This window comes from Apteryx mantelli, chromosome 13 (genome assembly GCF_036417845.1).
Source record: "Apteryx mantelli isolate bAptMan1 chromosome 13, bAptMan1.hap1, whole genome shotgun sequence".
In the NCBI taxonomy this organism is placed as follows: Eukaryota; Metazoa; Chordata; class Aves; order Apterygiformes; family Apterygidae; genus Apteryx; species Apteryx mantelli.
Genome location: NC_089990.1, coordinates 7833681 through 7854519, shown reverse-complemented (window position 1 = coordinate 7854519; position 20839 = coordinate 7833681). Strand labels below are relative to the sequence as shown.

The 20839-nt window shown below is 48.9% G+C and overlaps 1 protein-coding gene across 1 annotated transcript in view; it reads right to left on the bottom strand.

The window, feature by feature from the left end:
• Nucleotides 1–2210: 2210 nt before the first annotated feature.
• Nucleotides 2211–20839, bottom strand: part of PCDH19 (protocadherin 19) — a 70041-nt gene continuing 51412 nt past the window's right edge. Inside the window, exon 5 of the mRNA XM_067304142.1 lies at nucleotides 2211–5175. Within this exon, the coding sequence (XP_067160243.1) occupies nucleotides 4586–5175 (590 nt within the window). The 3' untranslated portion in view covers nucleotides 2211–4585. The remainder of the gene's footprint in view (nucleotides 5176–20839) is intronic.

The window sequence follows — 20839 nt, the reverse complement described above, 5'->3', positions numbered from 1 at the left end:
CCTGCTCGTGACGCAGACCCATGGCCGGGTCCGGGGCAGGGTCCGGGGGACCAGCACCATCCCGCGGCTCCGCGGGAAGCGGCAGCCGGCACCCTGCGATCAGCCGTGGGACCAGCATGCCGGCAAGGGGCTGCGGCAGCGCCCGCAGCTCTCGGCTTGCCCTGGTTTCGGCAGGACCGGCACCGTGAGCCCATCAAAGCAAACCCACTTCGCCATATTTAACCAAACACTTACTTTCCATTTTATTCAATAATTGCCTTTAATACTAAAATGCATTAGATGCTCAAAGCAGAGAAAAGAAACTCACATTGAGGTGGAAAACAAAGTTCTCATCAGATGAAAAAAAACCCAACGTGGCAGGTACACCATTTTGAAACAGAATTGTAATAATTTAATAAAGCTGCTTTATCATCTTCATAAAATAGACAGAATGGTGATTCTTTTTTTTTTTTCTATTTTGTTGTTTACAATGATTCAATCACTGTGAAAATGTACATAACATACAGATCAGCATATACAACAATTTTATTCTTCATATAATCAGCAACGGAGACACCATGATGAAACGTACCGCACTTAAGTCCCACTGAAACCCTGCCTTATTTTGACAGGTGAACAGTAATGGTGTCATCAGGCTAGTTTTCCTGTGACGGGAGCTCGTCGTCGTAAGGTGTGACACCTTCTGCAACTAATACCTTTAGCATTGGGATAGTGCAAGGAGGTATTTGTTGCTGAAAACCGGTTTGCATTAGGTCAGCTCTTTGAGTTTAAAGATTATATCCCAGCTTCGATCAGCTGAACATCAGCTGATGCCAACAGCGAATCCATCTCGCCAGCGCTTGCAGTGGACTTGGCTGGGTTTTTCCCCGAAGGTAACTGCAACTCACAAGTTGGATAAAAGATTACCTATAGCTGCAAAAGCAGCTGTAGCAACAAGGTCATCAATTTTCCCCAATGACAGACAAATGTGTTTCCATTCATAATTAGAATTTTTTTTCCCCCCAAGATTAATTTCAACATATTAATCAGACAGTGTGTTCTTTACAAAAGCAACTTGTTTCCTATCTTTATTTATTCATTTAAAAAAAAAAGAGAAAAGTAACTCACTTCTGCACAACGTGTGATCCACAGGCCACCTCCAGCTTCACAATAAAACAGGGAACTGCAACAACCTCATCAGGACAACGCGTCAAGCACTCGCAGAGCGTTTCTTCACCTGCCAGTCCTCCCTCCCTGACCCCGCTGCGTTACACCAGCACAAAACCGAAGCCCCGGCGGTCACGGACGTGGACGACGGAAAAGGGAGGGCCCAGGTGTGAAGGGACTCTCAGCTTGTTCCCCGGAGCAGGGAAGCACTCCAGGAGTTGGCGCCCGGGCGCCCGGGGCTCCGGGGCAGGGGCACAGGGCAGCGCTGCCGCCGCCGGGGTCCTCTCCAAACCGGGTCCTCGCCGTGCTCGGCACGCACAGACTACGCAGTTGCTCCTCCTCCGGGTAAACGGGAGCAGAGCAAGTTTGCCCGAAGGAAACCAACAGATACAAGTGATTTTCCTAAACCAAACCTGAGGACAGGTCTGAATTATTAAGGATTACGTTAATTATATCTTAAACCATAAAAAGCGCCTACCCTGCAGCCTTTACATTTTTGCATGGCCAGTTTTGATGCAACTATTAATAGGAAAAAAAAAAAAGACAGAGACTGTGATTTGCCCTGGAGCCCTGAACTCATCTCAAATGACAGAGAGGGACAGTGACAGAAATTGCAAAATATTCAGAGGAGGGAAGGGAGTTGCGGGCCCTTTCCGCTGTGCTCTCGGCCCTCTGCTTCGCGCGGTACGGCGTGTCAGGGACGTGCCTCCCACCGTTCAGCGTTCCTGGCTGCGGCACAGGTCAGGCCAGGCAAAACTGTTGTTTAAACGATTTTCTTGGAGACATAAGGGTTTATTGACCTCTTTAATGCCCCCTTTTAATACAGAATTATTTCGCATTCTTTCTCGGCTGTGCTTTTATTCAGAGTGGCAAGCAACGTTTCCTCTGGGTAAATCAGAGAAATGTTTCTATTTCCCCCCCCCCTTCCTTTTCAGTTAGTATCTATTTTTCATCCCAAACACCACGGCTGGTGGTGGCAGCGCCATAGGCAGAGGACAAAGCTCGGGCGAAATTAAGGGCTGGCGCTTTCCGGGCGCCGGGGGAGCCCGCGGCGGCGGCGGCGGCGGAGGGGAGCCGTGCCCATCGCCCGTCCCGCCAGGCCTGCAGCAGGTCTGCAAACCCGGCCTCGAGCAGCCGCCGGGGGCCGCGGCGGGAGCCTGGGACACTGCGGGCACCCGGCAGGGTCTGTAAACTGTCTCGCGCCCCCGGGGTGAGCTGCTGGGGGTAACAAGCCCAGAGCAAGCATCTTCCGCCCAGCAAATGCCCACATTAAGTTTTCCTGAATAAAGCCAACCAAAGTTGACAAAAACAGGCAGTATCAGAATAAACCCAGCCGAACAGTTGCAGAAAATCCAGTTACTTTAAGAACGCCAAGGCAGCCTCTTTCTTCTGTCGCTTGTGTTGTAATAATACATCTGTTCGAAAAAAAGGAAAGAGAAAAAGCATCGCAGCCGTAGAGCACCCGGGCGGGAAACGCCGCTAGGACAGAAAGAACATAAGAACGCACTCCCGACTTCAGAACAAGGGCGAAATCCCTGGTTTACTTCTAGGAGGGGTACAGGACGTCACATTAATTTATGGGATTCGGTCTGAATGAGGTAGTAATCAACACCAGAGAGGGAAGTATCACTAATTTCAATAGAAGAGCTTCCCTTGCAGGTTCTTTTCAAGTTCCTGGCGCTATCAAGCGGCACTGATAACACACTGACTGCGGACCTGTCTCAGAACAGCGACAAGTTCAGACAGTATCAATTTGCCCTAAGGAAGCAAATTATTTGAACTTACTTGATTTTGAGGATAATAATGACTGGAGCTTGTTTTCTTGTTGACATTTTTAATTTAAATAAATCAAAGTAAAAAATATTTTATCATGATCTGTAGACCTAGAAAGACTATTTCTCTAGAAACCACTAATTTCAACTTGCTGGTACAGCAAACATTGGCAAGAGCTATATATTTTCCCTTCCATAGTCAATTTTAAATTCTATGAAATCTGTCAAGTGAAGGGTTAATAATAATAATACACTAACTGAAATCCTCCTACCTTACTCTTACCTCACTGAGGAATTATCACTGCAAGAGAAAAGAGAGCTCTGAGACCCCTTCTCTCTCTCTCTCTCTCCCTTCTACAAATGGCTATTAACGTAGCTCAATTTTTAAAATCAATTTTATATGAGTAAATTTGTACCCACACAAAAAAGTCCTTAATTATGAGAAAAAATAATGAATTGCTTTAATTTTTTCTCCATTAAGAAGGCACATTAATTGAATTAGTAGTGTTGTTACATATCACCTGTCTGCCCCTAAATTAGCATCACTATTGCTCGTTCCATATTTATTTATGATGCAGGGATAAAAAGAAATCAGATCACTAAAATCCATGCCATGATAACATACATACACGCACATACTTAGCATAATCATGATTGAGAAATGCTGACTTGGAAGTGTGTGTCTAATTGAGAAGGTAATTTAGATCTCTTAAATAATTTCATCACTTTGACTTTGAAATGACTAGAGACAGGGAATATCTAAATCGGGAAGCTAAAAAAAACTTCTGGAAAAACTTTCCATGCATTGCCTTGAAAGTAGGCAATAAAAATGGGTCTTGGAAAAGTTCAGCACAGTGCATCTGACAATTCAGGCAGAATTTTCCCCCAAATGACTTCCTGTAATGCCCTATCGCTGCCCTGCAAGAGCAGGTGAAGGCTGCAGGGGATGGTGGGGCCTGGAAAAAGCACTTGCTCCACTGGGTCTGAAAACTGCAGGTTCCCCAAGGTTTAAATAAGATGATTGTGTTTTTTTAAAAATCTTGAAAGCCTTTTGCCATCACTAGACATACAGTAATTTGCAATATCAAATACAATAATAGTACAGATAAGCATGTGACAGCAAAAGGATTCATAAATGCAGGGGTGTCCATAGCAAAATAGCAACATCTTAAAATACAAACAACCTTGTGTTGGGCAAATATTAAAACTCACTGAACTGTAATTTTAAACAGTCATACACAAGAAATGGCCGTTATTTTGTCCAGACTACAAAAAGGCCAGGGTGCTTACTAAAGATGTCCGAATAAGGAATTTGCAATTCAATTCTTTACAAGAACGGAAATTTATATCAGTTTTGAGATATAAAAATATATAAATCCAAACTACATCATACCTAACACTTCTGACAACTGAACAGGTCTCACCTCTGCCCCCTGCCCCCTACCACCTCAAGATGAACGAAAAAACAAGCTAATTTGCTCCAGCTGAACACCCCTGCTGCCTGTTGAAACAAGTGGGATTGTCACATTAACAATAGCTTCATTTATAAACAATACATTTAGGGAAAGCTTTTAAATACAGCAATCTGTGAACCATTGGTAAGCAATAAAAACAATATGCGCTCGGAGCAGCGTGGTTTCTCCTCTCCTCGCTTTACAGGGTGCCGTTCAGAGGACGATGTCTTTTAGTCTCTTCGCTCCTGGCGAGTCCTTTTCTCTACATTCTTGCAGAAGCGGGTTAACCTCATGCATGGCATTTTCGCTGTCCGCCCCCCGGGGCTCGGCCTCCGTGGGCCGGGAAGGGCCAGCGTTCACAAACGGCTCCAGGTCGCGGTTCCCGGGGCAGTGCATGATGCTGTACGACACCGAGGGTTTGCTCGACAAGGGGCTCTTCAGGTGCAAGGGCGAGGTGACGGGGCTCACGGCCTCGCAGCCGTTGCCGGCCTCGCGGACCGCGCCGTTCACCTTGGGGCTGCAGACGGGCGGATCCACTGTTCTTTTGCCTTTGGGGTTGCCGGCCCGCTCGTCGGCGGGGGGCTCGCTCCCTTCTTTGCCGAACGTCGCAAAAGTCCTTTTTGTGCTACAGTCTTCGTAAGGCTCTGTGTCCACAGTGGTTGCCTCTATGGAGAGCGCGATGACGTTCCTCCCGCGCTCGGGGGACTTGGCGCGGCTGGGCACGGCGGCTCGGGGCATCCAGCACCTGTCCGAGTGGCCCAGGATGCGGCACTCTTCCCTGCAATGAAATCCTTCGCTCTGATCTGCATGAAGAAAACACAACGGCTTATGAAGCGGGTGACCCTTTCTCGGCGGAAGCCGCCCCGGCGGAAAGCAGCCCTGAAGCCCCGGTGACGGGCAGGGCGCCGGGGACGGGCGCGCCGGCCACCCCCGCGCCACGGCGGGCACGCGCGGCCTCCCTAGGGGGAGAAACGGTTTGCAGAGCCAGGCGTTACCCGTTATTCCTACCTAAACATTAGTGATTTTACAGCAAACAGCAATCATTTTTAAAGCAACGCTTGGAAGAGGGGTTTTTACTGCCATTTTTCTGCTATTCCAGAGACTGGAGTTCAATTTCCAACAGGTTGTGTGTCATCTGCTTTTTGCTGCTGCTGCTGCTGACAGACCGAAAACCTAGGGGAAACAAGTTACGATCGGAAATAAATTAAAACAGGTTTGTCCCACGTGTCAGGCTGCTTAGAGTCAGCGGTTTTTGTTTTTCGTAACCAATGCTAAAAGCCAGCACGTTTTAAACTCGCTTTGACATGACATTTAAGCTCGGGTTTTTGGAGGGGGGAAGGGAGCGGAGGGAGGACGGTGCTTCTCTTCCGTTGGTCTGTTTTTACTTTTTGCTTAATCCCCACAGGCCTCCCACACAACAGCGGCTTGATAAATCTCCGCGACGGCCTGTTCCACTGAAGATTAAACGTGTCATTTCCAGCGCTAGATCTTCATTCGCCCGGGAGTTATAAAGATCCCCGCTCTGCCGTCCGGCTGCGACCTGGGGGCTCTCCCAAGACCACTCTGCGGGGCTGAAACGCGCTGAAACGCGCTGCTCCACCCTCCCCAAGGACCCCTCGTCGCCGGGCCGGCCTCCCGGCTCTCGAGCGGCCCGGCGCAGCGCAGCCCCGCGCGCAGGCCGGGGCGACTCGGCCCGCAGCAGCGCCTGCCCTCCCGGCCAGCGGCTCGGCCCGCAGCGCCCCTGCGCCCCGATCCCGCGAGCGGCCCCCCAGCCCTCCTCCTCCTCCTCCTCCTCCTCCGCCCCCAGGGCGCCTGCATCCCGGCGGGGGGCGGCTGCCCCTCACGGACCGCGCGGCGCTCTCGCCGGCTTGGGAAGTACTCTCCCCCGTCACGGACGGAGGAGTCGGGGCCCCGGGAAGCGGACAGGCTCGACCAAGGGCAAAGCTGGAAATCAAATCCGGGAGTCTCAGGTTTCCCAGCCTTTGCGGAGCACCAGACCATGGCTTCCCACCAAACCATCACACCCCCCGGCTCCTTCTCAATCCCAGCTTATGCCTTCAGCTTTTCCTCCATTCGATAGGAATTTGTAACTTGCAGATAGCCCGGTAAAACCCTCATAAAGCACAAGCTTTTCATACGCAAAGATGTAACTCATTCCTATCGTAATTTATACACCAGTAAAGTAGCAAAGCAGTGCTAAGAATTAATGCTAATAACAATAAAAGAATGCATTTGGTCCTTGTCGGTTTGATAGATTGAACCTTGCAAAGGTGCAGACTCAGCCTTGGTTTGCTTCCTGTCCATTTGAAAACAGTTCATTTTGATGCTTTGTACCTCTGTGTATATAACCTGAGCTTTTCAGCTACATTGGTATTTCCACCACATTCTAGCACTAGGGCGGCTGATAAAAATTCTCGGCACATAACACAATGCACCAAAATATGAGCAGCTTAACACTTACAGAGAATAAACGAGTAAAAGGCAGACCTCAAAAAAAAAAAAAAGATTTTTTTTTAAAGGAGAAGCAGCCAATTAATTGAAAACCTATGGGTAAAACATAACCTATTTCTCTACATCAGAGCAGCCACCCGGTTGTGCGCAGCGCAATGCTGGGTGGCTGCGTAGGAGGTCTGGGTTTCGGTAGTCTTCTTTACAGCAGTTTGAGAGAGTGATGCTCTGAGCCTTACATGCAGAACAACCTGCACCAAGATCTAAAAGCCAATGCTCTTATACTTTGATTCTGTTACTTTCAAGCACTTGGGCAAAATAAAAAAAAGAAAAATTGCCCAGAAAGTGTTGCTGTCTGCCTATTTATCCACAGCTTAACTTCAAAAGGGTGCTATAAGCACACAAAGTTGTGCAGTCTAGCTGTGATAGCAAAGGACTCGGTAATGGCCAGAGGGGGTACAGAAATATCTTGGGTTCTAATCCCCAACGAGACACTGATTTATTGTGCTGTGTGACCTTGGGCTCCTTGCTGGAACACACATCACTTCAATCTGTTAGCAAATATAAAACACTGGATCTCAACACACCCTGGCTGTCTAGTCCAACACATAAGAGCATGGGGGAAACTGCTGTTCCTTCCCAGTCCAGGCCATCCTGCTAGCGCCGGTGAACCCGCATACCCCCGCCCCACAGTCCCCGCAGCGAGCACCGACAGCAAAGGCAAATCGCACTCCATTTTGGCAGAGTACCTGTGGTTCTGTTTTGCCTCCACCTATTTATTCCAACCCGGCACATTTTATGGTTAAAAACGGATCAAGGACTTCACCGATTATTGCAGTTCATGTGGACCTTCCTCAAACCCAAAGGGATCCTTGCTTTGAGCGCAGTTTTAGTAAGCACTTTTGGCCAGGTGTTTGGGAGATGAACCTCTTTGGGCACCAAGATGCTTGTCTACAAATCACAGGTGAAACGTAGGCTGGCAAAGAGATGGAAAGCATTACATTAAATTCTACTGATGCAATCTTTTATTTTAGAAAGGGAATGCAACAGTTACGAAAGATGCTTTGGTGGCAGGCAGAGGGACGGAAGTCACCACCCAGTCACAGAGCTTAAGAGAGCAAACAGCTCCACGGCGCATTTTGCCTCCCTGCTCCGACCCCCGCCGCGGCTCTGTGCTGTGGAGACACGTCCTGCTCTCCGGGACACGTCCCTGGGCCAGGGGCACAGGTCACAGGTGACAGGACTGGACCTGGCAGCAGCCTGCAGGGACCAACGCAAGCACTCAACAGCAGCCACTTCTGCTTGTCAGAGGAGAGCTCTCAGCTACCTACCCTGCTACCTGTTAACCTTGTATTGACGTAAGATACTATTTTTATGCCTTAAGTGCGCCCTGTTGAGGCACATAAACACCTCACTGCATCTCTGCTATCGCAGGTCCAAAGAAGGCAAACTCAAGTGGTTTTTGAATCCTCCGGCAGGCCAGGACGACACTGTGCTCCAGACCCCCAGGCCGCTATCTCACGTCCTCCTCGGCCAGCGCAGGACGAGCACCGGCACACAGGAGCAGCTGCGGCCCCAAAGCACGCGCCGGCTCCTGCACTGCGCAGGCACAAAGCCGCCGGGCACTGCTTCTCGCGCTGCCCTTTGCAGCTAGGTCTGACTCACCCAGCCGTAACGGCACCCAGGACAGTCATTCACATTCACGGATTCTTTATTGCACCATTCTTTATATTTTTTTAACAATTGGAAATAGGACGACAGGAAATTCTTTTACAGCTCTAGACCTGCCCTAGTCAATACGACTGTTACTGTCTGCACTAAAAAATGTTCTCAATGCAAGGAGCAAAGTCCAGGTAATAACAATCACATCATGCGCTACATGACGAATGGCAGGCAGCCAAAACAGGCAACTTCCCACATCCGCACTGGACCCACGGATGGCAGAGGGCTGAGCAAGGTGGTGTGAAGTAATTACCAGGCAGCGCCTGGCAGGAGGGTAAAGGAAGGAGAAAACAATGGAAGCATTAAGGGTTCAGGGCACTTCTCGCTGCAGCGGGGAGAAGCACTAGCAGCTTTGGCTCTGCTGTGCATGAGGTCCTGAGTCATGGAGCAAACACCTTACCCTGAACTGGAGTCTCTGGAAGACCCTGATTTCTCTTCTCTCTAACGCACCAGGCTGGCAAGTACCAAGCAAGACGGCATGCCAAGGCTCATCCAGCAAGTACAATTTGGGGGAAGGGGGATACTACAGTCCTGTAGCTTTACAAGTGTTAATGAACAGGGTCCAGACTTTCTAAAGAGCTTAGCAGACCATGTGCACGCTGGGAGGAGCGTCCTCTTGCAGATCAGGCTGCCATGGGCAGGCTGTAGGGGAGAAACGCTGACCGACGGCTCGCCCACGCAGTCCTCTGGGGGCAGATGCCATCTCATGGGTGATGGTGGTGGAGTCCTGCATGCAAGATGTGTGAGCAGGCAGCTCCTGCACAAGGTCACAGCAGCAGGACAGGGCAATGTCCATTTTTCAGCAGGTCTCTTCACCCAGCACACACCCAGAAACTCAGGTCAGAGCACCTTGGGGCATGGTGGCTTTTAAAATGATTCCCATAACTTTCCCAAAACAGCTACCCCACCACCAGAGCTTGGGCTGGTGGGATGTCCTTCCTCTCTCCCCCCTTGGAAAAGGACTCTGGTTTGGGGAAGACAGACCTGTCCTGGCTGCCAGGTAAGGCAGCGCTGCCGCAAGGGGCTGTATGGCGCAACCGCCGCCTCCTGAAGCTCGCACCCTTACCTACGGCCCGGCAGAAAGGTGCGCAAGTGCAGCGCACGATCCCATGGAAAGATTTCCCCGGCAGGATCCACACAAGAACTCCGGAGCAAGGTCCTGGCAGAAGCCTTGCCCCAAGCAGGTGAGCAGTCGTTCTGGTGTCAGACTTTGCATGAGAAATGCATCTTTGTTAAGTGTAAGCTCTCATACAACAAATAAGAAATAAATAAAAAAGAAAAAAAACAAAGGGCCATCTCTGGAATAAATACGCTCCTCAACAAGTAAAGTAAAAAATCCATGCTGAGCTCCAGATTTCCAACCTTCTTTACTTGCCCCTCGGGGACCATCTCAAAGACAACTAATAACAAGCCCCAACCAGCCTCGCACGGTGCCTGCCGGACCCCTGCAAGGGCCCAAGCTGGGCAGCAGGCGGCCCAGGAGCCAAGCGGCTTCAGAAAGACCCTGTGGAAGACACCCACGCCGCCAGCTCAGGGCACGCAGATACAGAGCCCGCATTGCCGCCCGCGGGAATGGGAGCCAGGGAGCGCAGAGACGCCGAAAAGCGGAGAGCCCGACTCGAAATGCCGGCGCTGCCCCAATTCCCAGGGACGAGCCCGGCGCAGCACCGATCCGGGGGACAAGCGGCGCCGGAGCAGCGTCAGCCCCCAGCACCCCCAGGCAGGACCACCTCGCAGGCCGCCCAGCTGAGCCCCTGCATGCTTGCAAAAGCCTACCGTAAAAACACCGCCAGCTTCATGCATGAGTCATGACAAGGGGGGTTAGAAGTCCCTCACTGCTAGCAAAACACTGCCTGAGCTTGGTGGTGATTTTATTCCAACCTGCAATGCCCAACAATTACCAAAGAGATTCCAGCCCCGAGGCCGATCAGAGCCAAAAGGGTCCCCGTGGCCTCCGCAAGCTTTCAGACAGGCTCCGATGAGCTGCAAAATGCAAGATCCCCAAAGACCACACCAGTAAAACCGCACCTGACAGGGGGAAGGAGAGAGAAGGGAGGGAAGCGCAGGGAGGAGGGATGCAACCCACGCCTCCGACGGCTGCAAGCAGGGAGCATCTCAAGCAGAGGAAGAGGGGATGTTCAAGCAAGGCAAACACAGATGCCGTACCCTGTGCGTTTAGGGTCTCTGCGATGATGAGGCTGTGGCTGCACCAGCCCGCCTTTCTGTTTTTCTTCCATAACTTTGTCCGCACGCTCCCCGAACTTGCTGGTCAAGAAGCTTGTGGTGTCCCCAGTCCTGAGACAGGGCAGAGAAGGACCAAGAACGGGCTGGAGGAGGGCTGGGAGTGTGGGAGAACAGCACCTTTACCTGTCCTGAGCCAAACGGCAGCCCTGGAGGGCAGCAGCTGGAGGAGCGGAGCCACCAGATCCTCCGGGCCTTCGGCAGTTAAAAGCAGGGGTTAACCAACACCCTGGATGCTCAAATGCCTTTACTCGCCTATTCAAAGTCCCCGTACCTGAATTCACGCCACAGCAACACGAAACCAGTTTGAAAAGACAGCCTGTTCAGCTCTCACAGCAATTGAATTATCTTCAGAGGAATCTCAGCGCCGGCCAAAGAGACAAAGTTAAATCGTACCAAGGTGCAAGTGCCTGGGAATGTAATATTCCTGATAAATGGCCAGATGACATGTGCCGTTACACAATCTAAGGTGCAATTTGGGCAATGACAATAGTCCCTGGAGTTTCCATTTTCAAACAGACGCTCGGTTCAATCCAATCCATGTCAGAGAAGGTTTGCCGAGGTGAGTAAGTAGAGCTCATTTGTGCTATTACATGGGGAGCAAGGAAAAGGAGCAGAGGAGTCGCTTGAAAATGAAAAATAAGAAAGAAAGGGGGACTGGAAGAGTCGGCGCCCAGCTGCGCCTCCGCATTTGCATTTTGCCTCGCGCGAGGCGGGAAGCGCGCGACGAAGCACCGGGCTCGGCTGAGTGGTTTTCATCCCTCCCGGACCGCGGGGGTGTCTACGCCGAGAAAACCACACGTCGGTACGGGCTGAGCGCGGCTCCCGACGGCACCAGGAGCAGCTAGGAACTACCAGGGGCTGCAGCATCTGGAACACGGAGCAAGCCAAGGGGCGGCGGCGGCCAGCCCTGACCCCATTTTTGCATTTTTGGAGGAGATCTGCACAGGAGGGCCTGTACAGGACAATATTTGTCAGCCTACCTAGATTTCTCCATCCATTACTATAAGTACACTCATATGAAAGTATGGCATTATCTCCATATTTCGGTGTTTCTTCAGCAACCGTATGATTATACTGTAATCATGATGACACTGCTTCTGGGTACAGCAAACAGCACGATCATTAAAAAATTCATTTCAAAATCTTCCTGGAAGCTAATAAATTTTACAGCAGTTTCAATCCTTTCTCATTGCAACAAAGAAAAGCTTAGTTCCAGACAAATTAAAAGTAAATTGATTGCCTTAGGGGAATCTATTCAAATATCACTTTTCCATGTTAGAAATCTTTTCCTGAAACAAGAAGAGAGGAGCCAGGGAGAATGAGCAAGAGAACTATGTGGAAAGGCAAATCATTAAATCTCTGTTCACAAAACTAAGGGAAAAAAAAAATATCAAACTTAAAATAAAATGCAAATGTCTCGCTGAGGTGCAGGCCTAACATTTGTGATGGAATTTATGAATAATAAATGTGAATAAATAGTAAACATGAAGGGATCAAACATTGCTGTTGATGTTTGCTCATGGTTAGCCATCTTTCACAGACAATGCACAACTGCATTATTTAACGCTTTTCTTACAATTATTTTGGGGGTTGCTTTTCAACTTCAGCGCCTTCACTTTCACCGAAACGCCGGCCACCAAACGCCAGGCGCTGGCCGGACGCCGTCAGGAGCCGCGGCCCCTGCCCCGGACCCGGCACGAAGGTGCCAGCGCTGCGCGCTCCGGCGGCACTAAGCTCATCTACATTCACCCCGGCCTCCGGCCGGCTCCCGCCACGGCCCCGGAGGAAGGGGCTGCTGGTACTGGTTAGCGAACAGCGATCCGCTGTATTCAGCTCCAGATAAAATAATAAACTCTAGCAGAATACAAACAGTCCCCAGCCATGGTTCATCTTTTGCTTGTAAATTAAGACTTTGCACCTCTCCCTTATCTTCCCTAATAGCATAATACTGGAAAAGAGAGGTGGGGAATAGTGTATTATATTTTTGACCTATGGGCTTTTACAGAGCTTTCTTCGCCCTTTCTAATAAGAAGCCTCCAGTCTATGCAGAAATGTAATCCTGTCGTGGCTTCCCCCGTACAATGCTCAGGGGATACTAATAACCAGGGACAGTGACAAATGTTCTTTACTGCAAGGAGGGGCCTTTCTTTTTCTGTCCTTCCCCGTTGTTTGGGGTTTATGCAAGCCCAAAAAAATGTTACATCTTTAATCCCAGATTGTCTGTCCTGATACAAGAGGTCAGCAGTGCTTGGACAACTCAAAAGCCCATGAGGAATTATTTTAATGAAACAAGGGATATGAATTGAATTCATTTATTATGCAGCTGCTGATAAGGACCCGTGTCTGAACACAGCTCATGGAAAGCATTTCCATAATGGTCAACAGACCAGATATAACGGGGCTCACTCCTGGCTGGTGCAAACGGCCCTGGGAAGCACGGTGGAGCCACGCTGATCCACACCAGCTTGAGGGCTGGCCCCTTCTCCTTGCTCCCCTGCTCCACGTTACCATCAATAATGTCCTTTCTTCTGGCGAGCTGTACCTGTATAATGAATGAAGATTGACGCACACTGACACATCTAAGGCATCTTTCTAACTAGGCACTAGGTGGCTAAGAATAGACTTTATGATAAAGATTTTTTTCAGGATAACCAGCTTTTAGGCACTTTGAAGCCTCCTGGATAAGTATAATGCTATGGGAAGGAGGGAGATCACCCAAAGCAAGAGCAGCTGATTTTTGGACAGGCCATGCAGTACAACCGAGCCAGGCCCTTGAGGGATGGGCTAGGCTGCAGTTTAAGGTTGGCTGTCCCCCTTTATCCAGGACTCTGGGGCAATCCCTGCCTTATTCACACAGTGAAATTAATTCCTGTTCAGAGGGCTGACAGAACACACCATTTAAACGCCAATTAATCCTTTTCTGGGGACTTAAGTGGTCCGTAGAGCTTGTACTGGCCCCTGTGTGGCAAGGATTTCACCTCTGAAATTGTGCTATTTAGGTATCAACAGGGGTATTAGATACAGGGCTCATTAACATACTAACTGAGCCAACAGACTGCTTACAAGAATCGAGAGAGCAGGATTTGGTCCTCCGAGAGGAAAGCACTCCAGGATCTGATAGACCTTTTCCATCTCTAACCATTATGGCTCTGTAATTCATATGCACAGCTCCCATTAATGCTAATGGAAGATACTGTACTGCATTCACCAAGTGAAGAGCACAACCCTTTGACTTCATTACTGGAATTCAATTTCATTAACACTGGATACAGAGGGATTGTCCTAAATACACTCTTTCTTATATTTTTTTCATGTTAAGGTAACCATTTGAGTATATTATACCCTGCAGAGATGGAAACATTTCTAGTCTGTTTAAACACATTTCCCACAATTGGGAGCAAAACTTTGTCTCCATTTATGCCTTTGACACCAGCTGCCTTCCATTTAATGGGACTTTAGTTGCTAAAGCAAATTAATTCAAAGGTTACTTTTCTCTTTCATTGTCAAATCTGAGACAGACAAATTCGAATATTCTATCTTGGGGTAATTCAATATAAACCTCGCATCCAAATTTGAATGGCAACAATGAATTAAATTATTACCGTGTCCCATGCAAAATTACGTGTCGTTCAGAAAATAGCTACTTGACGATTCTGATAAAAATCCAACAAAACAGAAATTACAGTTGGGGGAAATAAGAAGCAATTCCAAGCTGACTCTATCTGATGGAGAGCAGGCCAGCTCCTGGGCCAATGTAAATCAAAGCAGCTTCACTGACTTCAGTGCAGCCGTACCGATTTACACCAGTCAGGATGCTCATGGAGAATATTTTATCCTAGCTGATCCGGCACCTATCTGAGCCAGAAGGAAGCAAACCAATCCATCCTAATGCTCTCCTTGCAGGAAAGTAGCTGAGATGAGGCACCTGTCGTTAATTTAAGGAGGTGCTGGATGAGTTGATAAAACCAAATCCTTAGATCAGGTGCAATCCCCACAGATCAGGGTCTGTTCTTGCTATGTAGTAATATCCACATTCTGGGTTATGCCAGTCTGTTTTCCAAAACCACTGTGCAGAGTGTCAGCTTGGTGCACTGCTCACTCTTAGTGCAGTTTGGCACTGAATGCTGCGTACCATTAAACACCTGCTGCCGCTCCACCTTGGAGGTGGCTCCATCTAACCGAGGCAGAGCTGTTCTTGCACACTGCAAATTTGCAGATGGGCTTCAAATTCCTTCAAACAGCATCCGCTGCAGGCATGTGAGGCCAGTGTATCCCAAACTTCACCATTTTGAGAGCGGGCAGACGGAGTTGGAGGCTGCAGCTGCCCTCGCCTGACGTGCCTGGAAAGCTCGTCACATGCCAGCCCCTCCACCCTGGGTGACGCTCAGCCCTGGCAGTGGAGGCAGGCATGCTCCTGTTATTGCCGGAGCTGCAGAAGGATGATTTTGCCACCCTGAGGGCTTGCTAACTATCTCCGGCTAGCAGAGAAAAGCTGGGTTCATGAGAGCACAGGATCCATGCTTGTGCTGCATGGGGAGGGGAGCCGTAAGGAATTGATTGATTCAGGGGGTTTCTACCTAGATTGAAGGAAAAAGCATTTAAGGCAGTAGAGAATCCTGGAGAGCAAACAACAATCTCTCCTTGGGACTGGCCAGCCCATTCCATGATGGAGTGTCTCCCTCTCCGTCATTACTGCTACTGATTTTCAAACTTGTTCTTAGACCTCATCAGTGCAGAAGCAGCCTTCAGCACACGGACCTGCTAGAAAGAGCAGGAGAACATCTTGCTGAGCCTGCCGACTGCCTGAAATGGCCCTGCTAAGCATGGACCACTCTACTGAATGGAGGTCACCATGGGAAGTACCAGTGACCACCTGAATATCTACATTGCTGACTACCAACTGACGCACGGGAGCACCCCAGCATCACTGCTTGCTATTGGGGAGCGCTGGCCCAGCTCCAGTGACCTGCCAGGTTCAGGGAAGAAAACACCGAATTTGCTGGTGTGGATCTAAGAGCTGCAGAGGAGACTAAAGGCCACCACAAAGCCAGCACCTAAAGGAGCCACATGTCTCACTTTGTAAGCTCTCTGGGATGCAAAGCAAGAACCAGGCCTTCCCCTTCCTCCCGTCCACCCAGCCCACAGAACCTCTGATTTTCTTTGGAAATTTCTGGTGGTTCCACAGAACGAGTGAAAAATAAAGAAGCTGAGGTTATAAATGCTGATACATAATTTACTCCTATTATCAAGATTAAACACATCTTTGCATGCTTAGCATAAAACAACTGCCATTCCCCAGATTTCTCAAGGACATGAATAAACTTCATTATTATCTAAATAATCAAGAGTATTCAATAGAATATTTAACTGTCTGCCTACCGGAAACTCACAGCCTTAATCTTAACACTGATCCTCTGTTGTCCTTCATGTAAATATTGTTGGGACATCAGCCAAAGCCTAGGGAAGTGAGCTTCATCTTGGTGGATGGAATCTCTCGTGTCAGATACAGTCAGCCTGACTAATGAGACCTACAGCTTGCCAAAACCTACAGCCTTGCTGTCTGTTCCAGCCACTGAATGTGCTTAGAAACCCAGTGGCACCAGCCCAGCAGTCTACAGATCCCAATCAACTATCAATAGCTTAAGTGTAAGTGATTGTGTATGAAGTATGAGCCAAATGTGTTTCCTTTCTCAGTTTTAGGACCTCCAGTATTGTTATTGCACCAGTAATGCTTGCATGGAATTAATCATATACGTACCCACAAGGCAAAACGTTATGAGAAGCTCTTTGTACTTCTTAAAAGTATGCAGCTCTGAAGAGTGGAGGGAGCTGGAAAGCTTCCCAGCACGGTGGGGCGTTCCCCAGAGCTGAGTGATAGTTAGGGAATTCTTCACCAAAATTGTTGGTCCCTAGCCATTTCTCATCATGACACTGACCTCTCACTCTTCCACAGCTGGACTCTGTTTCATTCCCTCCCTGGTATTTTACTTTAACTCTTTGATTTTTCTGCCTAACATAGTGTTTTGGGGTTTTTTTTTTATGCTGCTGGATCCCTTCCTCTGAAGCACACGGATACTCCATGAAAAGATGCTGGCCTAAAACCACAGGTACCTCAGAAAATCTCAAAGGCAACAAAAGGGAACAGGAATAACACAGCCACAGGGACAGTTCTGCAAAAGCTGCTCTAGATTATTCAGGATTAGAGGGTGTCCAAGGTCTGATCCAGCACTGTGAATCACTACAACACAAGGACACTCCTGTTCCTCTTTGCCCAGGTCACGGATCTACCAGAGGGCTCAAACAAGTGTGCTCCAGCTCCACAGCTGTGAGGGATAACATGATGCTTGGGTAATGCTAGCTGGTTGGGTAAACTGGCCCTACGGCCACCTTGTGCCTCCAGAAGAGATCAAGGCATTGTCAAAGCCTGGGAATCTGACCCATTTAATTCAGCAGAAAATTAGTTCTGGCAATTAAGTTTATCCTCATAAATTAAGAGAGTGCTATCATAGTGTATAAATATACATACAAAATTACTATAAGGTCAATAGTCAAATCCAAAACCTTATTATAAGTCTAGGGCAATTACATTACCTGTGAGTTATGGAACAAGCCCAACTTTCAACAGTACAGGTGGAGTTCCTGTCTGATCGGTCATACATCCACACAGGCTAAACTACCCTTCTAATTTGTCTTGTGCTGTAAACCAAAAAGCCATGGGGAGATGGCTGAACAAAGGGAACGGCAAATTATCATATTTTTGTAATTTGTGCAAGTATTCCAAGGAAAGCAATTGGCTCCATGGTGGGTTTTGTAGCTGCCTACCACGCAGATGGTGATGGTTTCCCTGAGGACTCTCGCTCAGCACTTGTCTAACGGCACCGTTCAGATGTCGGGAACGTGCGGCACCATCCGGCTGAGATCAGACACCGAGCTGCACTCCCTCCTTTGCATCCGTGCAGCACGGAAACCTCTCCGTGCTGGGAAGGAGGGCTCCTGATCACTGCCCCGTGCTGCCACATGAAGAGTTGTGTCAGGCAGCACGGTGGACTTCTGGCTCAATCTCTCTCTGTGCAGCCACAAACCATTTCTGATTTCTCAAGTTCTTCCTCCTCTTTGACACGTTTCCGCAACACTGCTACGAGGTCAAGATGGATTCGGTTCACTCTTGGCCCTGGTTCACAGGGCTGTCAGCTAAATTCCACTATGGCATCGTTATTCCCGGTGATGGTGTGACAGACGCACAGAGCCCAGCTGGATTTTCAAAACCCAAGCAGTTTGCAGCACTGACAGGCCGAAAAAAAAAGAAAAAAAAAAAGAAAGGGAAAAAAAAAGCACACCCCCCAAACCCCTCCCTCTTACTCTGAGCAGGTTTTATCTGGAAATAACAAGACCCTACGAAGTTCTTCCTACTGAACCACTTTTCTGACCAAACCTGACTGTCACCAGGAGATAGTGATAGGTGCAAGCCCTAACCACCGCTACCTGATTAGTCTAGTCACCACCACATCCTCAGTGCAGCATTTCTTCAAAGGAATAAAGCAGCGCTGAAATGACTGATATAATTTGGCGCTTTCAGACAGAGTTAGCGAAAGGAGAAGAGTCAAGTTCACTATATTTGAGTTCACCACAGGGCTCCAGCAGCCTTTAAAACGCACTCCATGTCGGGGCAGAGCTGCCGGCCAAACGCCGGCTTCTGCGGGGAGAGGCGACGACCCTGCAGCCGGGAGCGGCAGGAGCACAATGCACACCGAGGAGCACGGTGCTACTGCAAGTGAGCGTGTTTAATTTGTACGTGTTCCTCTGGGATGGAAATCGGCCTGAATTTCCCTTTAAGCACAGCAACAGGAATGCTACTCCCAGGCAGGTGAGCACGGTCCTGCAGTCATTCTGCTCAAGACTCTCTGTAGGGATCCACCCTCGTGTTTCCTTGCTGTCTGCGGTGCACAGATGTAATGCAGTTTCTTTGCCACTGCATATTCTCCTCATTTCTAAAACACTTACACATGCAGCATGCATTAGAATTAAAAAACCATTAAACCTCGGAAAGGAAAAACTTTGACAGGATGCGTAATATACTAAGTATAATTAATTAAATTGGATGAGGCACTGGGGGATGAGAGAAGAGTGGATGGAGACTGTTCTTGGAAAAGGGATGGTAATGCACTAATGTTCAGTGTGTGCCATTAAGTAAGAAACAGCCTTGGAAAAGGCATGGATGGATGACGGGAGCTTCAAGAGACGGCACCAGCCAGTTGGGCACCTCAGATGCATAAGTAAGAAGATGATACCAAGAAATGCAGCAAATTAAACTCTAAGAACGATAACAAAGGCAGAAAAGCACAGGAAAGACAGAAGAACGAGAAAGGCACTAAGTTCACTGAATAGTGACAGGCAGGGGCACAACGGCCTGGGCCCCACGGGACGGTGACAAGGTCATTAGCACGGAGGAGCCTCTCCCAGGGAGCTCGGCCGCTTTCTCCATCGGGGCTCAGGGCTGAACCTCGCCACCCGCCTCGGCCCCTCCTGCCCCAAACCCACACTCTCATTCCACGGACATTCACGCAGGTGTGAGGAGCTTCACCCTGGGAAAGCACCTGTCCCTTTTGGGGGTTATTTTTCAATATTTTTTATTTTAAGGACTGGTTCCCTAATGCAGTGCAGCATGCTGCTCCATACCCTCCTCCCTGGTGTTGGAAGGAGCAGCCAAAGCCAGGGACAGAGAAGGAGCATCAAAGCCAGCCCCAGCCGACACAGCAGGTACAGCACAATGAGACAGGCGCAGTCTGTCTGTTCAGCAGGACAAAGTTTTAACAGTCTTAACAATGGCATTGGCACTGATCGTTAGGCAATTAGAACTGCTGAAAGTTGACAAAGCACCAGGTCCAAGTGAATTATATCCCCAAATCCTGCAGGCAGGAGCACGGAAAAGAGAAAAGTCGTTGTCAACAGTCTCCAACAGCTCACCGAGTGCAGAAGCAGAAAGTAAAATCTCAAGGGCTGCTCATTTACTTGCTGTTGGGAGAGATAAAAGGGAAGGTCCAGGAAATGAGGTCTTTAAAAGCACTCTCATCATTTAGGGAGTGATGGGAGGGAAGGTCCTGGAAACACTGATACAGCCAGGATTGCTCAACCCGTAGGAACACTTGCTGCAGTGAGAAAGAGACTGTGTGTGCTCAGAAAGGCGAGGCAGATTTTAGCTGGGGGAGTTCACTCCTGAATCATCTCCAGTGTGGTTACTTGCTCAATTCTGCACATTCCTGCACGGCAGTCAGTGCTGGCCAAGGGGACAGTTTTGCTCCATGAGCTGTTCTCTTATGCAATGTGCCAAAACCCACCCCTCAATGGATCTACAGAATTTAATCCACGTGGGACCACTCTGGCTCTGTGCTCTGCTCCCTTGCAAAACACAGGACAGGGCTTTGTCACACAGTGTTTCTCAAGTACAGCCCTTCAGTTTGAGTGACTAGGCATGCTTTTAGGGAAAACATGCAAATGTGATTTAAAGACTCTAAGTGATACAGAATATATCACATCCCTTGGGAACCTGTTCCAGAGGGTAATTATTCTAATTCCTAAAATCATGTGTCTCATTTGCAGCTTGAATTTTCCGAGGTAAATCTCCATCCTCTAGCAGTGGTTATGCCTAAATTTGAGAGCTGTGTAGCAGCAAACACCTTCTCCCTGGGCACACTCACGAACGTGGGCTGAGATGACCAGCGTCTCGAGCAAATTCTAGAACTAGAACATCTAGAACATCTCCTCCAAGAACGACATCTCTCTTGGACTCCTATCTCAAATCTAGGACTGCTAGCCAGAACAACCAGGAGAACATCACCAGGGAGACAATGAAGGAGAGGACAGAGACAATAATAGTATTTGGGGCCCGAATTCAAGCCCAACAGTATCGGTCCGGCTGGATTTAATGGGCTTTGAGGCAGGTCCTAAATCTCCAGGCAAAGTAGGAACCAAATACACCTTTGCAGAGTGAAAGGCAACACCTTGAACTATACCCAGAAGTTCTGTGGCCAGCTCCAGACACTGAGCAGTCTCCAG